The sequence below is a fragment of the Sturnus vulgaris genome, chromosome 3 (genome assembly GCF_052056855.1).
Source record: "Sturnus vulgaris isolate bStuVul1 chromosome 3, bStuVul1.hap1, whole genome shotgun sequence".
Classification (NCBI taxonomy): Eukaryota; Metazoa; Chordata; class Aves; order Passeriformes; family Sturnidae; genus Sturnus; species Sturnus vulgaris.
Window position 1 is genome coordinate 24,995,278 of NC_142245.1, and position 19,100 is coordinate 25,014,377.

The following is a 19,100-nucleotide window of genomic DNA, read 5'->3' on the forward strand; positions in this document are numbered from 1 at the left end:
TTTAATTTTCCTCTAGGTCAGGCATCAAATCTTTTCCCTTACATCAGTGACCCCTGGGTACTTGAGACTCACTTAGGAGAATTAACAATATCCCATGCCTTATGGCAAGCCAACATGGTTGCTCTCAAAGTTGATTTTCAAAAAAAGGCATCATAAAGAATCCACCTAACTGCAAAGAATCTCAAACGATCATGAGGAGAGATCCTACACTGATTACACCACCAGCTGTGGGGCACAGCTGGTTACAAATAGCATCACCGATTCTCCTTTTCCTAGGTCTGCAGATAGAACAGGAGAGAGGCAGGATCAGACTTCAGACTTTCTGACTACTTGTTGCCATCTGAAGAGGTGCACCAGAAAAACTGCAGGAGGGAGAAGATGAGTCCTGTGGGAAGCACATTTCTCTTTAAACAGCAAGATGAAATGGCTCAGGTTCAGACTCCCAATTTCATGTACAAGAATCTCAGCAATTTCATTTTCAGTTGTTAATAATTTTTATGTTTCCTCAGTGGAAAAATACTTAAATGTAATTTACATTCAAAGCCACCATAAGGTTATAAACAATTCCCAGGCTGAAGGTTGCTAAACTATGTCAATTCAAAAATCCACCAAGACAAACATAGCTATTCTTGCAAGAAGTACTGTTCACAAACCTGCAGTCCGAGGAAAATGTGCCAGAGAAATTAAACAATGGGCAAAAACCAGCCTATTTCCTTCAAAGGCTGTGTAAATATCTCTGGAATGTGTGTAGCCTCCACTGTGTATTTCAGGGTGACCTCCTTCTGGGGTTTGCATTTTCCATAACTTCTCTCTGGGAAGAGGGAGACTCGGTGTGCACGTCCAGGTCCCCAGCCAGGATCTGTCAGCCTTGCCTGCTGCAGTCAGCAACACCAAACAGATTTAGTGCAGCTGAGGCACTGGCTCATTGCTCACCAGCTATTCTGAGAAGCACAGCTTAGGCTTTGCCTGTCCCAGCATAGGTCCAGCTGCCTCCTGAACCAGTGGGAGTCACAAGGGGTCGGGCTGCAATGCAGGGGGAGGGAGAGCAGTAGAAAAGAATTTAGATCTCCCAAACTGATCTCTGTCAAACTGATGTAAAACTCCTGCCCTGTGGTATCACATTTATCTTTCTGTATTTGCTATCTATATGTGCAATAAAGCACTGCATGTTTAGCTGATTTGAAAGCCGAGATGGGAAATTCCAATTTTACTCCAATCTTGAATAGCATTATCTTTCCTTAGCATCAAAACATAAACTAGAGGGAGACAATAACTGAGCTTGTTAAAACTTTGTAATAACTCTCTCGGTCATGTTTTTGAAACACTATCAACAAAGAAACAGGAGCTAAACCCCTTAAAGCGCTATACAATTCCTCCCTCCTCCAAGTCAAACATTAGTACTACAACGGAGGTAAGAAATCACCTTTTCCTTAGAGTTTGCACCTGGAACAGTCATACTGTTAAACTGCTTACAGCTATGTTAAATAATTTGCCAGTACCTGTCTGAAACCAACACAAATAAGAATCTTTTTTTCTCTAATTGTAAGTTCCTCCACTCAACAGCCAACTAAAATTGTTAAAGATTACATACACATGGCCATATATGTACTTACTACAGGGTTTTTTTTGCTGAAGTTCTGCTTGTGTATTATCTATACTGCAATTACATCCGTTGTGTACACCACAAAGACAATCAATAAATAAATTAATGCTTCAGTCAAAACCCCACCTAAATTTACACAGCATACAGAACTTGGCTTAGACATAAGAATTTAAAAGTTAAGAGTTTGCCATATATTATTAAGTTCTGCATAATGTTTGCTCTTCAGAAATTCCTATATCAAGACACATAGAAACTAAACTTCCTTTCCAAATGTCTCAGTTCTGCTCAGTTCCTTAACTCTGCAGCTTTACTTTTAAAATACTGGAACCAAATCCTGGGCTTTCAACTACTCCAGTACCATGCTCACGTTCAGTATAAGATTATGGAGAACTGGTTTTCTTTGCAGCTCTTTAAGCTTTTTGTATATTTCCATTCAAGCTCTGCATAACCCAGCTAATCAAAGGTATTCATTCATGCTCCTAACCAATTCCAGTAGGGATTAAACATTTAGACAAGGATCTATGATGCCATCTTCACTTCTGAACCTCAGTTTCCAGTCTACAAAATAGAGGAAACATTTAAAAACATAAGGATGTTTGCAATACTTCACTCATGGATGTATCTGAAGGATGGTTTTGAAGGGCTGAAGAAGGCAGCTGGGCTTGCTTTGTTTGGTTGGGTTTTTTGTTTAACAAAACAGCACACCTGATGCACGCAAGTCCCACATGAAGAATTTGCATAAGGCTCTGGCTCCGGGAAAGGGACTTTTTTTTCTCAAGAAAACTGTGCACAGGTTCTGAATTCCCAGGGCGCTTTTCCTTTCCTAGCTAGAGGAGATTTCTCTCTGTCTACTCCCAATGCTGTGAGCATCTTGGAAACCTGCCCTAAGGCAAGCAATAAATGGGGGGTGGGGAGATAGGACTGGAGCTGTAGTGCCTGGCTCTTCTTGCTTTTGTTTGTAAAATGAAGCATTTCAAAGGGAATTTTGACTGGACTATACTGACTGCAGGGCCCATTTCTCATAGCTAAAAGACTATGAAAGTAGCCTATATAGAGCTGTTCTACAACATACTCCAAGTGAAGGTAGGAACTCTAACACCTGGTAGTAATTAAGACCAGACCTTAGAGGCTAATGGTGGCTCATTTATAGCAGATTGACTACAGAGCATCTTTGTTGACAAGACTACAGGATGTATGATGGTGGGTTATTAATGTAGTTGGCAGGCAGCTGCACTCAAATTCATTGCTGTGGCAGCTGTTCAGTAAAATTTGCTGGAAAATCCAGTGGAGATTAGGTTTTGATGAAAAATTTCAAGGCGCTTTTCTCTAACGTGAGCAAGGGCAAACCTCCTGAGTTTATTGAATATTGCAGATCGCCAAGATAACGATGCTTTTGCCTACGCGGATGGAAGGTGCTGGGAAATGTGGGCTGCTCCCAGCAGGTCTGTGCTGCTCTCCAGCTCCGCGTTCTCCCCAGTCCTGTTCAACAACATGCACAGCCTGTCATTAGAGGGCCCAGCTGCTAATGCCAGGGCCGATCGTGAGGCAATTACCCACGTCTCTGTGTAACTGCGGCACTCGCCTGGAGTGCATTACAGGGAAACACTTATAGCAAAACAGGATGTTGCGATGGGTACGGAGCTTTTCCTGACCAAGGAGAAAGTGCGTCATGCAACTTGGTGATGTTGCTTAACATACGAAATCGCCTTGGCTGAGCGATTAGATAGTACGCAGCAAGGCTGATTTGAATTTCTGGTCCTACTTTCTCTTTTGCCTCGGCATCAAGCACATGGCTGGAAGTTACAGGAGACGGTCAGGATCCCGGCTGGCTGAGAGCGGCGGGAGCGACTGCTGAACCCAGCTATAAGAAATGCAAGGGTACAGAAGCGACGGTTTCCCTGGCTTAACACCAGTGAGCAAAAACTTCCCCAAACTAGTATGAACGAACGTTTTCAGAGTCATCTAAGATCTGTTTTGACTGCTGGGGCGATCACACTACGTCGCCCAATTAACCCACCCACACCCCACCTGATAACACAAGCTTTTAAAGGTAAACCGAGGCGCCGCTCCTATCCGACCCACACCGGGGAAGGTGCGCTGCCCCGGCACCGCAGCTCCCTGCAGCCTGTCCCGTCCCGTCCCGTTCCCCCAGCGCTCGGGGCAGCAGCCACAGCTCTCGCGGGAGCCGCGACTCGAGGCGCTGGGCGCTGCCCGCCCGCCGGCGGGGGCTGCGGGGCCGGCCCGCCCGCAGGGGAAGCGGCGGCTGCCAGGGCGGGCGGAGTCGGAAGCACGACAGCACGGGGCGCTGGGGCGGCGCTGGTGGCGGGGGCGGGAGCAGCTCGGCACTCGCTGCCGTGCTGGGGTCGCGGCGCAGAGACGGAGCCGGGCAGCGGCGGCCCCGCAGCAGCACCAGGAGCAGCAGCGGCAGGAGGAGCAGGAGCCGCCGGAGCCGCCTCCCGCCGCCGAGCGCGGGGAGCCGCCGGAGCCGCTGCCCCGGGCGGCTTGCGAGCGCCGGGCTGCGGCGCCGCCGCTGCCTGCCGCCGCTCCGCGGGTGAATGAACCTGTCCCGGCCGAGCACGACGGCGGCTTCGCCTCGGGCTCCGGCACCAGCCTCCCCCCGTACAAGATGGACGGCTTCGCCGGGAGTTTGGGTGAGTGGCGGCGGGACGGGACGGGACGGGACGAGGTGCGGGCAGCCCGCCGTGCGGCGGGGCCCGGGGCGCGCACCTGCGGCTGGCGGGGATGCCGGAGCCGCGGGCTGGGACCGCCCGGGGCCGGCCGGGCCGGTGCGTGCGAACACCGCCCGCGGCGGGAGGGGAGGGGATGCCAGCGCGAAATCTGGTCAGCTTCAAACCATCTGTTGCGAGAGCTCCGGCTGCACTTGCCTTCTTTGTTCTTCCCTCGCCGTGGGTTTGCGCTTCTCCTGAGCTAGTTGCTTGGCTTTGGGCTGATGGTTTGGCTTAGGCGGTTTGGGTTTTTTTTGAAATGTTACTTCGTTTTTTGTCTCTCCGTTTTGCTCCGCGGCGGGAGGGACGTCGTCGGTCCGGGCGCAGCGGGCCCGGTGTCACAGCGGGAGCCGCGGGCGGCTCTGCCGTGTCCCGGCTCAGAGCGGCTCCAAGGGGAGCGCAGCACCCCTGGAAACTTGGGGGCGCTGGCGGCATCCGCGGGAATGTCAGCGGGGCAGTCGGCGCCTTCCCGGTGTCCGAGCATCCGTCCGTGCGCCCGAGGAGCCCTCCTGGCTGCCTGGGCGGCAGGTTCCTCTGCCGGAGCCCCGGCGTGATCCAAAACATTTACTGCTTGCTCACGTAGATGTTGCCAGAAAACTGACAGGCTGCGCTGCCTTCGGTTCTATGGAGGCTGCGGCAAATTCTCACCAGTTTCTTGAAGCAAATATACTCCGCCAGCCCAGTTTTTGACCTGCTTGAGGGAGAGATTGCATGTGCTACCAGGTTTTGCTGGTTACAAGTGTGAACTGAACGTGTATCCAAATGTAAGTTATAAAACAGTGTAAGTTTCCACTTCTGCAAATTATAAGGCCATTGGCTTTGCCGTGCTGCCTACCTGCTGCTCTCATCGTATTCAGTGCCGCTGCATCTATTGCAGGCATTTCGTGCTCAAATTCACCCCACCTTTTGTAGAATAATAAATCTGTGACTCTTAAAAATAAGATTAATTAATTTTTACGTCACTCCCGTAAAATCTGTAGTAGCAGTGAATAGTTCTCAATTTTCTGGAAAAATTGACTCATTTAAATACTTCTGAGTGTGATCCTAACCTTTCAGGTTTTTGAAATGTCAGCTCCAGCATTTTGGGCATCTCTCCAAACCAAACTGGTGCACCATAATTAACAGTATGCTTTGGTAGTTTGGCTCTCTGCCAGGTATACTGTCCTTGCTCAAGTAACTGCCATGGCCATTTTAGATCTGGCGATCAGAAAGCGACACATGGAGGAATTGTACGGGTTCTGCTCCCAGTTTTCTGAGGGAAGATTGTGCCTGTGGGTGACATATGCAAATGTTCCATGGTTAATATTTATGAACCTCTTAACCCAGCAGAAGAACTGATCACCATATCAAAGCACACCGATGTTGCTTTTAACTCGTGCAATATTGGTCCCGTGAGGTCGATATTTAGAAATAACTGGTTTTTGTTGGAAGTAGAAAAAAAACTCAATTATTATGAAATAATAAAGCTTTGCTTTCTTGCGTGGAGGTTCTCAGTGAGCAGTGGCATGGGATTTCGGATGGCTCAGCACCTTGTGCTGGAGCCGTGATGGGCCCATTGGGGCATCCCGTGTGTCTTATTAAGGGGGGGCTCCATCTGGACCTTTAATTTGTTTCCTTGTTTGTTCAGGAAGGCACTGTGATTTTATGTGAATTTAATGAGGATTAAGCTCAGCTCAGCCTTTTAAAATGTGCATTATGATATTCACTGCTAGTTGGCCTTTGATTTTGCTTTTGTGGCAAGCATTGATGTGCAGAGGTTTTCTGGAGCTGGGCTGAGGAGAGGGCATTCCCAGAATCTTTTGCTTTGAAGTATGAAACTTTACGTGACTTTTTTGTTTCCAGGTTTGAATCATGCTGCTTAGTCCTCTCCTGTATTTATAATCACTTGTTGGCTGTTCTAGCTGCTAATGAGCACATAGTGTTCACAAAGATGTGTGAATTGTTCTGAGACCTCTTTTTTTTTTTTTTAAACGTCCCTAATTAAAATCTAATGGCTTGATTTTAATTAGCTCTCTGCTAAATGTCTTTTCGGAAGGCCATAAATTAATGTAATTTAGAATAAAATGTAAAAATTAATTAAAATTATTGTTGGCAAAACTGTGCTGTCTATGTATGTGCATGCTCAACCAGTCAAGCAAGGTTATTAGAGAGCAAGTTGTCCTTTTAATGCCTCTTGTCATTATCTGGAAGGCAAAATGTTATTACAGATTGTGCCCTCTAGCACAGGCAGAAATACCTTCTTGCGTGTCTCTTGCAGTTCAAAATACTTTACGCAGCTGTTTTCTTTTGGCTTCCACATTGAAATTTTTATGAGAATAAACAGATGAAAGAAATAATTTTATATGTAATTTAGAAAATTGTTTTGGTTATTGGCTTACTAAGCTCTTATGTAGCGCTCTGCTCACAAGTATACAATTACTATGTGTACAGTAAAAAAAATAAATCTATATGTTATGAGTTAACTCATACAGTTGAAATAGGCATTGATTATTTTGATAAAGCACTGAGTTATTTCCTGTGTGCTGTGGCTTCAGTACCTTTAGACTATCACAGTGATAATTGAATCCCATTTATTGTCTCAAGCAATATCGTATCTCACAATTTGGCGTTGCCAACGTGATGGTTGTCAGAGGGCTCAATGCATTCTGGCCATCTGCTTTTTCAGATGCATCCCTCTAAGTCCAAGACTGTGTTTCTGAATGGGAACAAGAAGTCTGTGAACCTGGACTGGGCATCTGGGCTCTTGCCTTGTGCCCTGGCTGAGACACGAGCTCAGCATGGGCGTCTGGCTCTGATGCTGCCAAGGTCTCCTGCCTCTCAGGGTCCTCATCAAAACATTCGCATCAGGGCAGAGAAAGCGCTGCTGATTCTGCCAAAGGAGTCAAGCAGAGAGTTCTAGCAAAAGGAAAAAAAAAAGGCAAAAAAGTCCATGTGGGAAATAGTGCAGCTAAGGCTGTCAGTAAGTGTTGTCCTGCTTCACCCCTCCTCCTGTTCGTTCTGCACTGCTGCCCAGTGTCTCTTCCATGCTCACACTGGTGCCTGTGAGCCCCGGCTGAGCTGGCTCAGACCTGCCCTTCAGAGGGCTGCAGGACTGCAGAAGACTGACAGTTTTGCCAATAATAATTTTGATTTTTAGGTATCATCAGGGATTCTCTTATTTTGCTGCCTTGCTGCTTGCCCCTGCTGTTTTGGTGTTTTTTTGCCTAAATTGGCTTGTTAGGGGTAGGAGAAGCGTGGCAGGTGGTGGGAGGGAAGCAGGGGGAGCCTTCAGCTGAGGGTAGGTGGGACCAGGTGGCGCTGTGCAGAGCTGTCAGCTCTGAGAGTGACTTTGCTGAGTCGTGTCTGAGGTGTGAGATGTGCTGGATTTAGACTTGGGAAGAGCCAGCTGTGACAGGCTGCCTGGCGCTGGTGAGGAGTGAGTGCTCTTTGCTGGACAGTTTTCCATTGCTTTTAGCAGCTGCATTGTTTTCCCTTCTGAGAAATCTTCTGCTAATTGAACTCTGTAACAATAACTCATGGTAAACAAAGATACGGAAACATTCATCATATTATATTAGAAAAAAATCACTGTAGCCTTTTCCAAGTTTGTCACCAGCGTGTGATAACAACGAGGAAGAAAGCATTTCAAAAGGACTCTCTCCATTATCGAGGTCTGTGGCAGTATAGTAACTCATAAAACAATGGAGAAGTCTCAACTTCTGATTTCAAACCATGTGCAGCTGTGCAGGGTGCCCTGAAGGTTAGAAGGAGTCTTTCTGAAGAATTCTCTATAGTTGAAAATAACTTTCACAGAGAAATTAAAGTTGCACTTGTCTTGAAGTCTCAGGCAAGCCGAATAATTTAGAATTTTTTTAAAAGATTCTTTGAGCCTGTGCATTTTGTTTTCAGAGAAATAGAAAGTAAAGGAGAGCTGAAATTACTAAGTGGAGACTAAGGTATGGTGCAGAAGCTGTCTGTGCCAGGTAGTTCCTGAGGCAGTGTTATGAGTATGTGCTGTTCCTCAGCCCTGGAGGAACCAGCAGTGTCTGTTGAACCTCTGGCTTTGCTAAAACCCAGTCCAAAGCCCCCAGTCTGTGGGGGCAGAGCTGGTCCAGGGCTCAGGGTGGCTCAGGCAAAGAGGATCTTGTGGTCGCTGGTTCTGTGAGCCTGGAAAGCGTGTGTGCATGATGATTCATCTCTGGCTGGGCTCACTACCGAGAAAAATGAGTGTGTGGGGTATTTGTCATTTATTTGGGCTAGAATATTAAGTTTTATCGTTGCCCGTCTAGACTGCAGAAGTGGCCGTGGTGCTGCAATGCAATTGCTCATAGCAACGGCGAGCTCAGCCTAATTCACAGGCTCTGCTCCTGGGATTGCTGTGTGCTATTGTCGCTGCGCTGGTCTTCTTAAAAATAAAAACTTTGGCAGCACATCACTCTCCCCTGCCTGAGAAAGATGGCCTTGGCTGGTGCCAGGGGAGATTAAACTCCAGCAGCAAGGAGGGAACAAGCTGTTTGCTTTAGAAACTTGGTGGCAGCGGCTCACCTTTTGCTAAAGAGGGCTTTGGTTCATGTGCGGTGAGGAGGAACCCTTTGCTCTCTAGCCAGCTGAAAAGCAAAGGATTGTGTGTTTAAAAAACAATCCTATTTTTGCACAGAGTAATTGGCAATATTTGCTCTCGTTGTGAGTAGTATCTCAACACAGGAGCCTCTTAGAACTCCTTCACTTAGAATTTCTCTCTCCTTTGGAAAGACTTTTAATGCTTGAGATGCTTAGGATAATTTCTGGCCTTACAGTGTGTTTTTCATATTCTTTAACTGAATACTTTTGATATGGTGGTACAGTTATCTGACAGGATTGTATCTTGCCTGAAGAACCTACTCTGAAAGGGTTTTTTTCCTTCTATGCTTTATATCATGAAGTATGTAAGAGGGAAAAATTGGTCAGGAACAGTGTTCTTAGAAGTTCTTTGAAGCAGTATTTTGTTTTGTAAGCATTATTGTTGTTATTATTATTATTGTATTGTTAGTAAGTACAGGGTGATCTGCATGTCACTCCTTGCTCTTCAGAGCTGCTTCCCTTCTTGGTGTAGTTTGTATCAATTACTGAGGTTTATTTTTCCCTTCTCTCTTTAGGTCCTTGCTAAACCTAATCCTTAATGAATGCAATCGTAAGGCCAAGAATGTTGTTCCTGTTTTACCCACACATAATGTAACGGGAAGGATGTTAGAGGATAATTAATTTTATAGCACATGGCATGTATGATGACAGTGCAAGTCTCTCTGCTCTTGCTGGTGTTGAACCTTTCTAGTAGGGACATTCTTCTGTTTAGGAGGTAAAAATCACCGGATAAAGAACTTTTCATAAGCTTCACTAACTTCCTTTTCAAGAAATCTGTCTGCTGTTACTTATGAGCTCAGGTGGAACCACTGCTCACCTCGCTTTTCCTCTCTGTAAGCAAGTGAACCCCAGGAGTTTAAAGAAGAATTACTTGCCTCTTTTTCTTCATCTGCTTGTTTAAATTGATGCATAATTCTAGTTTTCTGGACTTTAATTAAATACTGAAGGATGGATAACTGGACCATACCACATGGTGATGTGCAATTTATTCTGAGAGTGTGAGTGCTCTTTAGGAAGTACACATATGGACATTCATGTTGCAGAAGCCTTTGTCCATAGAGAAGCTTGGAGTCTGAGCTGATCATTCAGTCATTGAGTGGATGAGTGATGCTAATGGAAGCGTGGGATGTGGAGAGCAACACCATCATCATTAAAAACATGAGTTTATTGCTAAGTCCTGGAACATACAAAAAGTTTTTTCTCTTCTCATTTTTCATTTTTCTTTTCCTTCTCCTTCCTGCTCCCTTTCTTATTTTTGTTTAGCTTTATTTTTTTGCTCCACTATGCAAGTATTCATGCTACAAACCATCAGTGAGTGCTACGATATTCTTAAGCATCCCACCCGAAGACTTCTTATTGAGTTGAATGAACTGGGTTTTTTTAAATTAGTTTTTTGATTGTTTTGCCTCTCAGTGGGTTGCCTCTTTTGCTTATCCTCAATAGTTTCAGCCTAACTTGTTTACTAAATATAGCTGTGTCTTGTTGCTCTTTGACTGCTGGTTTCTTGATTCCTTTCCTGACTCTTTAATGGCTGCACTGCTCTGCTTTGCATACAGTGCTGTTGATAGGGAAGGACAACTGAGTGTTTGGAGAACCAGTTTCTTTCTTTGGTCAGTGGTGTTCAGTGCCTTTCTGCCCCATCTAGTGATGTGGATTGCATGCCTTTGTAGCTTCTTAAGCAAGATATTTTTGAGTGCAAATCTGCCTTATTGTAGAAATAGGCTTACTCTTTGTATTTAATACCTCTTCTTTCTGGAGCTGCTTATACTTGTGAGTGACTCTTATGCACTATAGAAATGCAGCGTGAGGGACAAGAGCAGGAACAACAGCTATGCACTGTAAATGGATATGCTATATTGTGGATGTGATATATTTTGTACAATTTTGTACAACAAATCTGTCTCCTGGTTCTCTTGTTTTGCTGAAGCTCCACTCATAGCTGTAAATGCAGTGTCCCAGCCTGGAGTTGGTTCCCATTTCTTTGGCCATTTTTGAGCTTAAAGGATACGGCAGGGGGAGGCTGAAACCGGACTGGTTTATGTTTGATTGTATTTTGGATTTGTGTAAACAGTCTTAATGCATCAAGCTAAATTGGCAAGCTTTCATAATCCTTTGGGAAAATTGGGAGTTTGAAACCCAGAGGATAAATGGAAAAAAAAATGGTTCTAAGCCCCAGATTTGGCTCCCTAAAGGGATTCTGTAAATTAGTTAGATCTAGAAATGTGGTTTAGTTAAAGTAAATGAAAATGTGTTTTCATGAGAACCTTATAATTTTAAAGACAAAAGGATTTCTTTATTCTGAGTTGAGACAGGAAAGCGAGAAAATGGCTGTTGACAAGAAATTTATATTTGCCGGCCAAACAAAGAGCTAATGATTTCACCACTTTTTATGGTTTTTAATGAAATGATGACATAAAGTATCAAAAATTGTTTTAAAATGTTTAAATTCAGTCAGTGGCCGAGGTAAGCAAGTTAAATTTGCATAACAAATTTAACAATCCCAAATATACATAAGATGAATGGTAGAACTATTAGTTTCCTTGCAGTTTACTGTATGCTACATTTTTTCTCTTTTGAGAACAGAAGAAAAATATTAGTTTTACTTCAGGGTTCTGAAGAGCTTTGTGCCCATCACTGTAGAAAAGAACAGCAGGAGGGTGGGCTCCAGTTTGTTTCTGTCCCCCTTATTCTTGGACACAAGCAGACCATGCCATTTCCTTAAGATGTTTCCTGATGTGCATTATATGAATCTTTCCTTCATTAGAACTCAAGATTTGCATTGGCAAACTCTATTTAAAGGTGGCAGAGTAGAGCCCAGTCTTGCAGGTTCAGTTTTTGAGGAAGGATGTCACCTCCCCAATCTTGCAGGTTCAGTTTTTCAGGAAGAATCCTCAGACTAATTTTAGTCCCCAGACTAATTTTTTTTAGTCTTTATTATATATTTTCCAGTACTTCTGGCTTCTGTAACTAGGCAAACTTTGGAGAGTGGCTTAATTGTAGACAAAATTGTAGATATTGTAGACATAATCCTTCAGGTAGGGCACAACTGACTTTAATTCCTTTTGAGGAGCAGTAGATGTTGGGGACCTGGCCACATGGAATGGAAGGAAAAGGGGCTGCTGTCAAAGATTTTTTTTTTTGTGCATCTCTGGTTTGATGTAGATGTGGTGAAATCACTATTTGAGTAGGAGCAGTTCCAAGGTGACTGCTACACACATCCATCTGGGATTCTCTTGGAGCAGAGTCCACTTCAGATATGTGAACATGCATTGCAGTTGGCATGGTTTGGGAGTTGTTGGATGCATTTTGATTGAATGGACTTCCAGAAGAGCATTTCTAAAAATGTGCTTTTTGGTATTTCCAAAGAGAGGTGTGGAAAGGACGTAAGAACCATAAATTAAACTCTTTCAGCTGCAAGATTCAGAGACATGGCAATACTCATGTCTGCGTAGTATCACTTAGCTTCTTTAAACAAGAGCTCTAACAAGGAGGTAATTACAACTTTGTTTAACTCTGAAATTCTGCATTGAACTGCTATCCCCTCCTCTCCCAGCATGTGCTGTGGAAATGCCATCAGAGGGACCTGGCAGGAAATCAGCGGTTTGTGTGGCTGTGGTTCTTGCTTTCTGAATTCTAAACATGTCCATTAAAACCATGAGGCAAGAGGGATAATAACAGGCAGTACAAACTCCATTTCTGTTTCTTTTTTTTTTTTTTGGAAAATAATTTTAATTTTTATATTTTTTTCATAGAATAAGCATGAAGCAGCACTGAGTCCATCTGCATGTCTATTCTCTAAGCATTTAATGATGGCATTTTCCGTGAAAAATTATATGACGTATTTAAGAAAGATGACATTTGGCAGTGCCATTCTCCAGAGCTGGAATTTTTTCTGTGTTTTCTGTAATCTGTCACTGTAGCATTTTCTGCAAGATGCTTGAAGGAATGAAGTGTTGGTTATAAGCAAAGAGTTGGGTGATTTGAGATGCTTTCAAAGGAGCTTTAAAAATAGAAATTGCTTGTCTTTCTCTTAAACATAGAGAAAAGTGGGTCTTAGGCATAGTTGTAGAAAACAGTAAACAATTCCGATTCTTGTAAAACACTTTTTTTTCCTTCCTGAACACTTTGTTTGGCTTATTAGTGGTTCATTAGAAATATTCCAGTATGGCTCTACTCCTGTGCTGTTGGCTAGAATAACTAATCTGAAGTGTTGGTACAAACTCTAGGAAGAAACAATTGCTGGCCCCCAAGTGCTGGAGAGCTTTAGGTGGTGTGTTTCCAAAGTCTATCCAGCATATTAGGTAGTAATGGTATTGCAAACTGATACACATTTTTATGATTCAATTGGAAAATTGTCAGTATGGAGATAATTTCTGTGTGAGATTAATATCATGCCTCAAGCTTTTGTGTGCTAGCTGGTTTAGGTGCAAAGAAAACAGAGAGAAGCTGGCAATCATCAAATTTGTAAACTGAAGTTTAGAACCACCCCAGCCAAGAACTGAAAAGCAATCCCACTTTAATCATGATGTGGACAAATACAGGCTAGAAGTTGTTGTTTATTCACAGAATGATTCGGCTTGGAAGGGACCTAAAAGATCATCTGGTTCCAACCCCCCTGCTGTGTGCAGGAATGCCTTCCATTGGACCAGGTTTCTCCAAGCCTCATCTGATGACAAATTTAATTCTGAAATAGGCTTCAATTTGTCATTTTTGGATGCTAAACCTTTAGGTGTTAATAGTTAGTTATTTAAACTTTGGAGGGATTCAAGCTGTGGGCATCAGGCTGGTGGATGTTACCAACCTTTGATCTTAGTGTATTGCAGAATTATTATGGGTTAAATGTCATGGTGTGCATTAGCAAATGCAGGGAATAGTGATTTGGAGGAATCTTATATTGCTTTTTCATTGGGAGAACTTGTCAGTGAGCTGGTGTGGTATTGTGTGGGTCTCTAATCTGGCATCTACTCACTGAACTGGAGAGAGAAGACCAATTTTCTTTATAGCAACTCATCTGAGTTTTGAAGAGATTTTTGATCATTCATTTTGTGTATGTGTTCCAGGCTTGTGGCTCTGCTGCAGGAATGTTTGTATGTGTGTATAGTACTCTGCTTGTAGAGAAATATGAGGTTGGGAGAGCATTTAATTTGACTTTTAGTAGTCAAATGTTGAAGTCATCATCCACCTCAGAAACAAAGAGTGTAAGGTGTTTACTACTGGATTAAGGTATTTGAAGCATTGTTAGAGTGGAGATTTTACCTCTCTGCCTATCAGCTGAGTTATTGCCTAGCTAAATAATACAGGTTTATATGTAGAGGTTCTTTCTAACATGCTTTTAATTACCTGCATTTACTTAATTATTATTTGCAGCAGAAATTTCAATTTCCTGCTCTTGTAACTACAGCAGCTTTGCCAAGGGCTCTAACTTGGCTGCTGGTTTTTGTGAATCAATGGCAGCATTTGCTGTCTGTTTTCTATAGATCACAAAGGGATGGTTTTTTCCAAAGCTATAGATAAAATGACAGAATTGCAGGAAAGTGAAAGAGAATTGACAAGAAATCTTGCATAGAGTATTTGCAGCCTAAATTGTATTTGTCAGTTTGTGCAGATTTGTGTTTGATAAAATCTCTTACATCTGCCTTTCAGCCTTTAATTGTGGTTAATTTAAGCAGATAAATTTTGAATAGTCCTTATTTTAGTTTCCAGAACTAATTGGGAAATTTCCAGACTCTGGTGTGTATATATATAGTGACACACCCACTGACATCCCCCTACCCTCTCCCTCAGTTTTATTTAAAGGATTCGAAGTCTGGCCACCCGTTCAGTGAAGGAACTTTTCCCAATATCAGATCCAAACCTGTCCTGATGCAATTTCCTGTGTTGTATCACTTGCTTCATGGGAGACTGACCTCCTACCTTATATATAACATGTATTTTATGTAATATAGCCCTTTCTTGACTTACATTAATCACACATACAAAAAGTACCTTTTGGTTTCCTGTCAGTTTTACTGGATCTTGATTATCTTAGGCATCAGAATATGTATTTTGGTTTTGAAAAGCTTTATGCTAACTTCGAAACAGGCTTTTTTTTTAGTCTTTGCCATCTTGCTATTTACGGAGTCTTTTGCATACAGCATATGGGTTAAAACTCAAAATACCTTCAAAATTAAACTAATTAGCAGGCAGAAGAAGATAGAAATCTTTACTAGAAAGAAGTGACTTGCCTAAGATGAACAAGAAGCTGCATTTTGGCAAACAGCTCTTCTGTAGTATCTGTGATCTTTGCCTGTGTATTTTTAGAAGAAAAATGGGTAGGGTTGATGTCATCTAAGAGTTGCCTGTTGACTCTTAACTCCAGCTTTTCTTATCTGCTTAATTACTCCGGGATTTTACCAACCTTTGAGTTGCAGTTCTGGCTTAACAGCCTCGGGTACTGGCTCCTGCCTTTGATCTGCATCTTTCTTTGTTGAGAAATAGGGATGCAGAAGTAGCCATTTCATAGTGATTTTCACCTGCCTCATCAGCTTTAATGTGTGTGTGCTAACATTCCCCCTTCCCTGTCGTGCACAGGACATGTGTCCTATGTTTTCCTCCAAGCTCCAGGAAGAGCAGCTGCTTGGTTGAGCCACGTGCTGCCCATGGGCACTGTCATGCTGGGGAGCAGAGCCAGATCCCCACTGGGATTTGGGGTGACCCCTCCTCTCTGGGACAGGACTCTTGAGATGGAAACCATCTCTGCTTCTCTTTGCTGATTGCCCTACAGAGGTGGTCCTAAGTGATGCTGGGTGGTGTGACAGCAGAGACTTCCATGTGGTTATACAAAAGTAGGGGTAATGCTAATAATTACCTATCACATACACTTTTGGCTTTGTGTGAACAAGCAGTTTTGTAGCAGGGAAGGGAAAGGAAAATGCCTGCCCCTGGAAGGAAGGCCTTTAATTGGAGACTGCAGGAGCCACTCTGGTGAAGTCTCTGGGGGGTTTCATAGGGATGCTGACATGCTGCAGCTGCTAGAGGGAGGCTCTGCAGAGCAACTTGTGTTTTTTCCTGTTGTGTTAGACTGCTGTGACATGTGCTCCTCACCATGAATACCTAGATTGTTCAATGCCGTGGAACTTTGTAGAACCACCCATCCCCTCTCCAGTACCTCTGTGGATGCCTTGTTGTGATTGTTTGGAGTTTTTTAAAAACTTTGATTCCGTGTGGAATATTATTTTCTGTTTTTCACTGAATGCCGTTTAACCTCAAGCTCTTGAGGTGGTGAACAGCATATTTGCCATGTTCTCTATGTTCATCATGGGCTACTTTGTCATGTCACCCTTTTTCTAATCTTTGCTCTTCTCGATTGCTGACTTCCAGCAGTTTCAGCATTATAGAAACAATTTTCGGTCTCTTGGCAACAGGAAAGATTTTAGTCATTTACCTCTTGTGCTACATGAACCATTTGTATTCTCAAAATGGGAAACTCAATCACATTGATGCTCTGATGACTTGTTGTCTTTCTGGGCCACTTCCAGAGATCTTGGAGCAAGAGGGTGCTGTTGTGATATAGTGGCTGTTCAGTCCAGCAAGGTTCTCCTCCTCAGTTCTCTTCTAACAAGAACCATCTTTCTTATTTAATAAGATAATGGCTGCCATATGGTTTTCTTCATTATCCTCTTCTAATTTTTCGTGTGTGCTTATGTACTGAAAGCTTTGGGGGAAGCATCTTCCATGCTACTAAAAAACTGAAAGTAGGTAAGTTTCTGCTTGTTTAGAAACTTGTTAGAGCTACACTTTTTTTAACGTATAACAAATCATCATAAAGGCATTTATAATAGTTTTTTATACTGTGAGATACTTTCTACTTATTTTTTAATCATTGTTGGTTTGATTGTCTTGTTTGACGTAACTCATTTTTCCAAGAAAACCATTTCCATTTTTATTGCACCAATTACACATGTACAACATGAAACTTAGAACGAAGTGCAACATCAGATCACTGAAGCATCTGCTGCTTTTACAGCTAATTTTTATGCTTTGTGTTGTTAAAGTTAATGATTTCTTGCTGTGCACACTGTTTCACATGCACAGTGTATATTGTATGTGCTTTATTACTGAGAGTATTTTTTTGAACCCACATGTGTCAATGTAATTAGTAGGAAACTTATCTTTGGTTTTGTAATTGAACACAGTTGTTTTGAGGTACTGTCTAGTACTGCCTCTTTTGTTAATCTAGCAGGTGACTTGTAGCAGCCATATAGAGTAGTTATAATTACCAGGATGTATTTCAGCTCTTCTGCTACATATTGTAGTCTTTTTATTGCTTGTGTGATGTTCTGCTCTCATTTTGCATTTTACTTTTCTACTTCTTTTGAGTAAGCTGCATATTGAGCAGTCATCTAGTTTCTACCTACCATAAAAACCCCTCGGTTTGCGTTTTGAGGCAGTAATTTGTAGTCCTTTAGTAGGTCAGTGTTCCTGTTTGTGTAAAAACATTTCTGAAAGTGTCAGCAAGAGCAAACCAGATGGAGTCGAGCTCTGGTGGTGTTTCACTGCGTTCCCTGCTTGGAGGATGGACAATGCACTGCTGCCTTTGGGAGTGTGCTTTGCTCTGTGTGTGTGAGCTCATCAGCATGGTACCGTACTGTGCTGGGGGAAGAGCTGCACCCATCCCACGGCTCAAAGCATGTGGTGCATGAAGCTGTGTTGGAGGACTGCAGGGGGCTGGTGACAGATAGCTCTAGCAGTAGAGGACAGCAGGCTCTTGAATGTGACTCTTCTGTCTTAGGAAGTAAAGAATTTTTACTTATTTTTTTTTAGCCTGCTTTTATAAGCACCCCTCTTCAGGTGAATACTGAGTACTGGCTGTATTTGACGATAATAGGGTGAGGAAAACAAAAGGTGAGCACTTGAACCCCAAATGATTTCTTGTATAAGATGTTTAGGATTAGCTGTGTGCACATCAGCATGATAATGAGTGTGCTTCTGCAGAATATCAGCTCATTCCTGATCTGAGTTGCCAGGCTAGATGGTTTATCTCATGGTAACCCCTCTCTCACATGTCCAGGGTGACAGCAGTAACCTGTTATTTTAGTCAGCTTGGAGAAACCCTTGAGTCTTTCTGAGGAGTTCTGAGATGCTGAGTGTTGTAGGCTCAGCTTTTCTCTCCCCAAGGAGCCCAGGGGCAGGGGGCTGCACCAGTGCCACGTCTGCCTTTGCCTTTGGTGGGTCCCTGCTAGTGAGAGGGAGCATCAATTTGTCACCATATCTCTGGAGGATGGAAGATGTGGGGGAGTGAGTGGGCAGACAGTGGGCTGACAACTTGGTTTGGAAGCTGGAGATAACACTGTGTAAGGAAATGAAAGAAGGTGCCTGGCTGGTGTGTGCTGCCCAGTATGGCCAGCCTGTGGTCATTCCCCTTTATAAAGACCTGTCTGTCTCTGATGTGCAGCTCCTGTCTGCCAGCGTGGTGGGTGGAGGTGGTTCCTGCACACACAGAGGTGGAAATATCTCCTTGATGTGTGCCTTGCAGGACAGATGCTGTGGGGGAGGAGGAACAGCTTGGTGTGGTAGGAGAGCAGTTGGATGCTGTTGAACATCCCAGAACTCTCCACGTCCCAGCAAATTTCTTCTCCCTCTGCTGCTTTTCCTCCACTTCTTCCTGTCCTTCTCCTGCCATGCTCTAAAAGGATGAGTGAAAAGATAGAATGGATTTTCCTTTTCAAAGCCTTCTGAGAAAGCCTAATGTTACACATCCACCTATGTCACTGTGTCTTCTCAAAAATCAAACATAAACAAACATGGTGCTGTTTTCATAACCAAACCAACCCCAAACTTGAAATCAGCTAATGATGTACCATGTAATTATCATTGTTTGTCTTGCTGTCCTTATTAAGGCAGTTATGCATATGTTCCCGATGAGAAAATGTGTTTTAATTTTGTTTTACTATTGCTGTATGCTAAATGAAAAAATAAGCCAACTTAATTCCCTTACAATGTATATTTTGTGGAAAATGTATATTCCCTTAGAATGTAGATGTTATGGAAATATCTGAGATTAAGGAGTCAATAATTTTAACTTAATACTTCATTTATAAGACTTGATTTTGAGCTTCATATTCTAAAGCTAGTGTGTTGTGGAGCAGCTAATCATAGCAAAGTCAAATAAGTATCAGATTACAAAACTTTTC

At 43.2% G+C, this 19,100-nt stretch overlaps 1 protein-coding gene across 1 annotated transcript in view; it reads left to right on the top strand.

Moving 5' to 3' along the window:
* Positions 1-4,133: 4,133 nt before the first annotated feature.
* The window catches only part of EML4 (EMAP like 4), a 146,256-nt gene continuing 131,289 nt past the window's right edge, over positions 4,134-19,100 (top strand). The window contains exon 1 of the mRNA XM_088161221.1: positions 4,134-4,254. Within this exon, the coding sequence (XP_088017347.1) occupies positions 4,230-4,254 (25 nt within the window). The 5' untranslated portion in view covers positions 4,134-4,229. The remainder of the gene's footprint in view (positions 4,255-19,100) is intronic.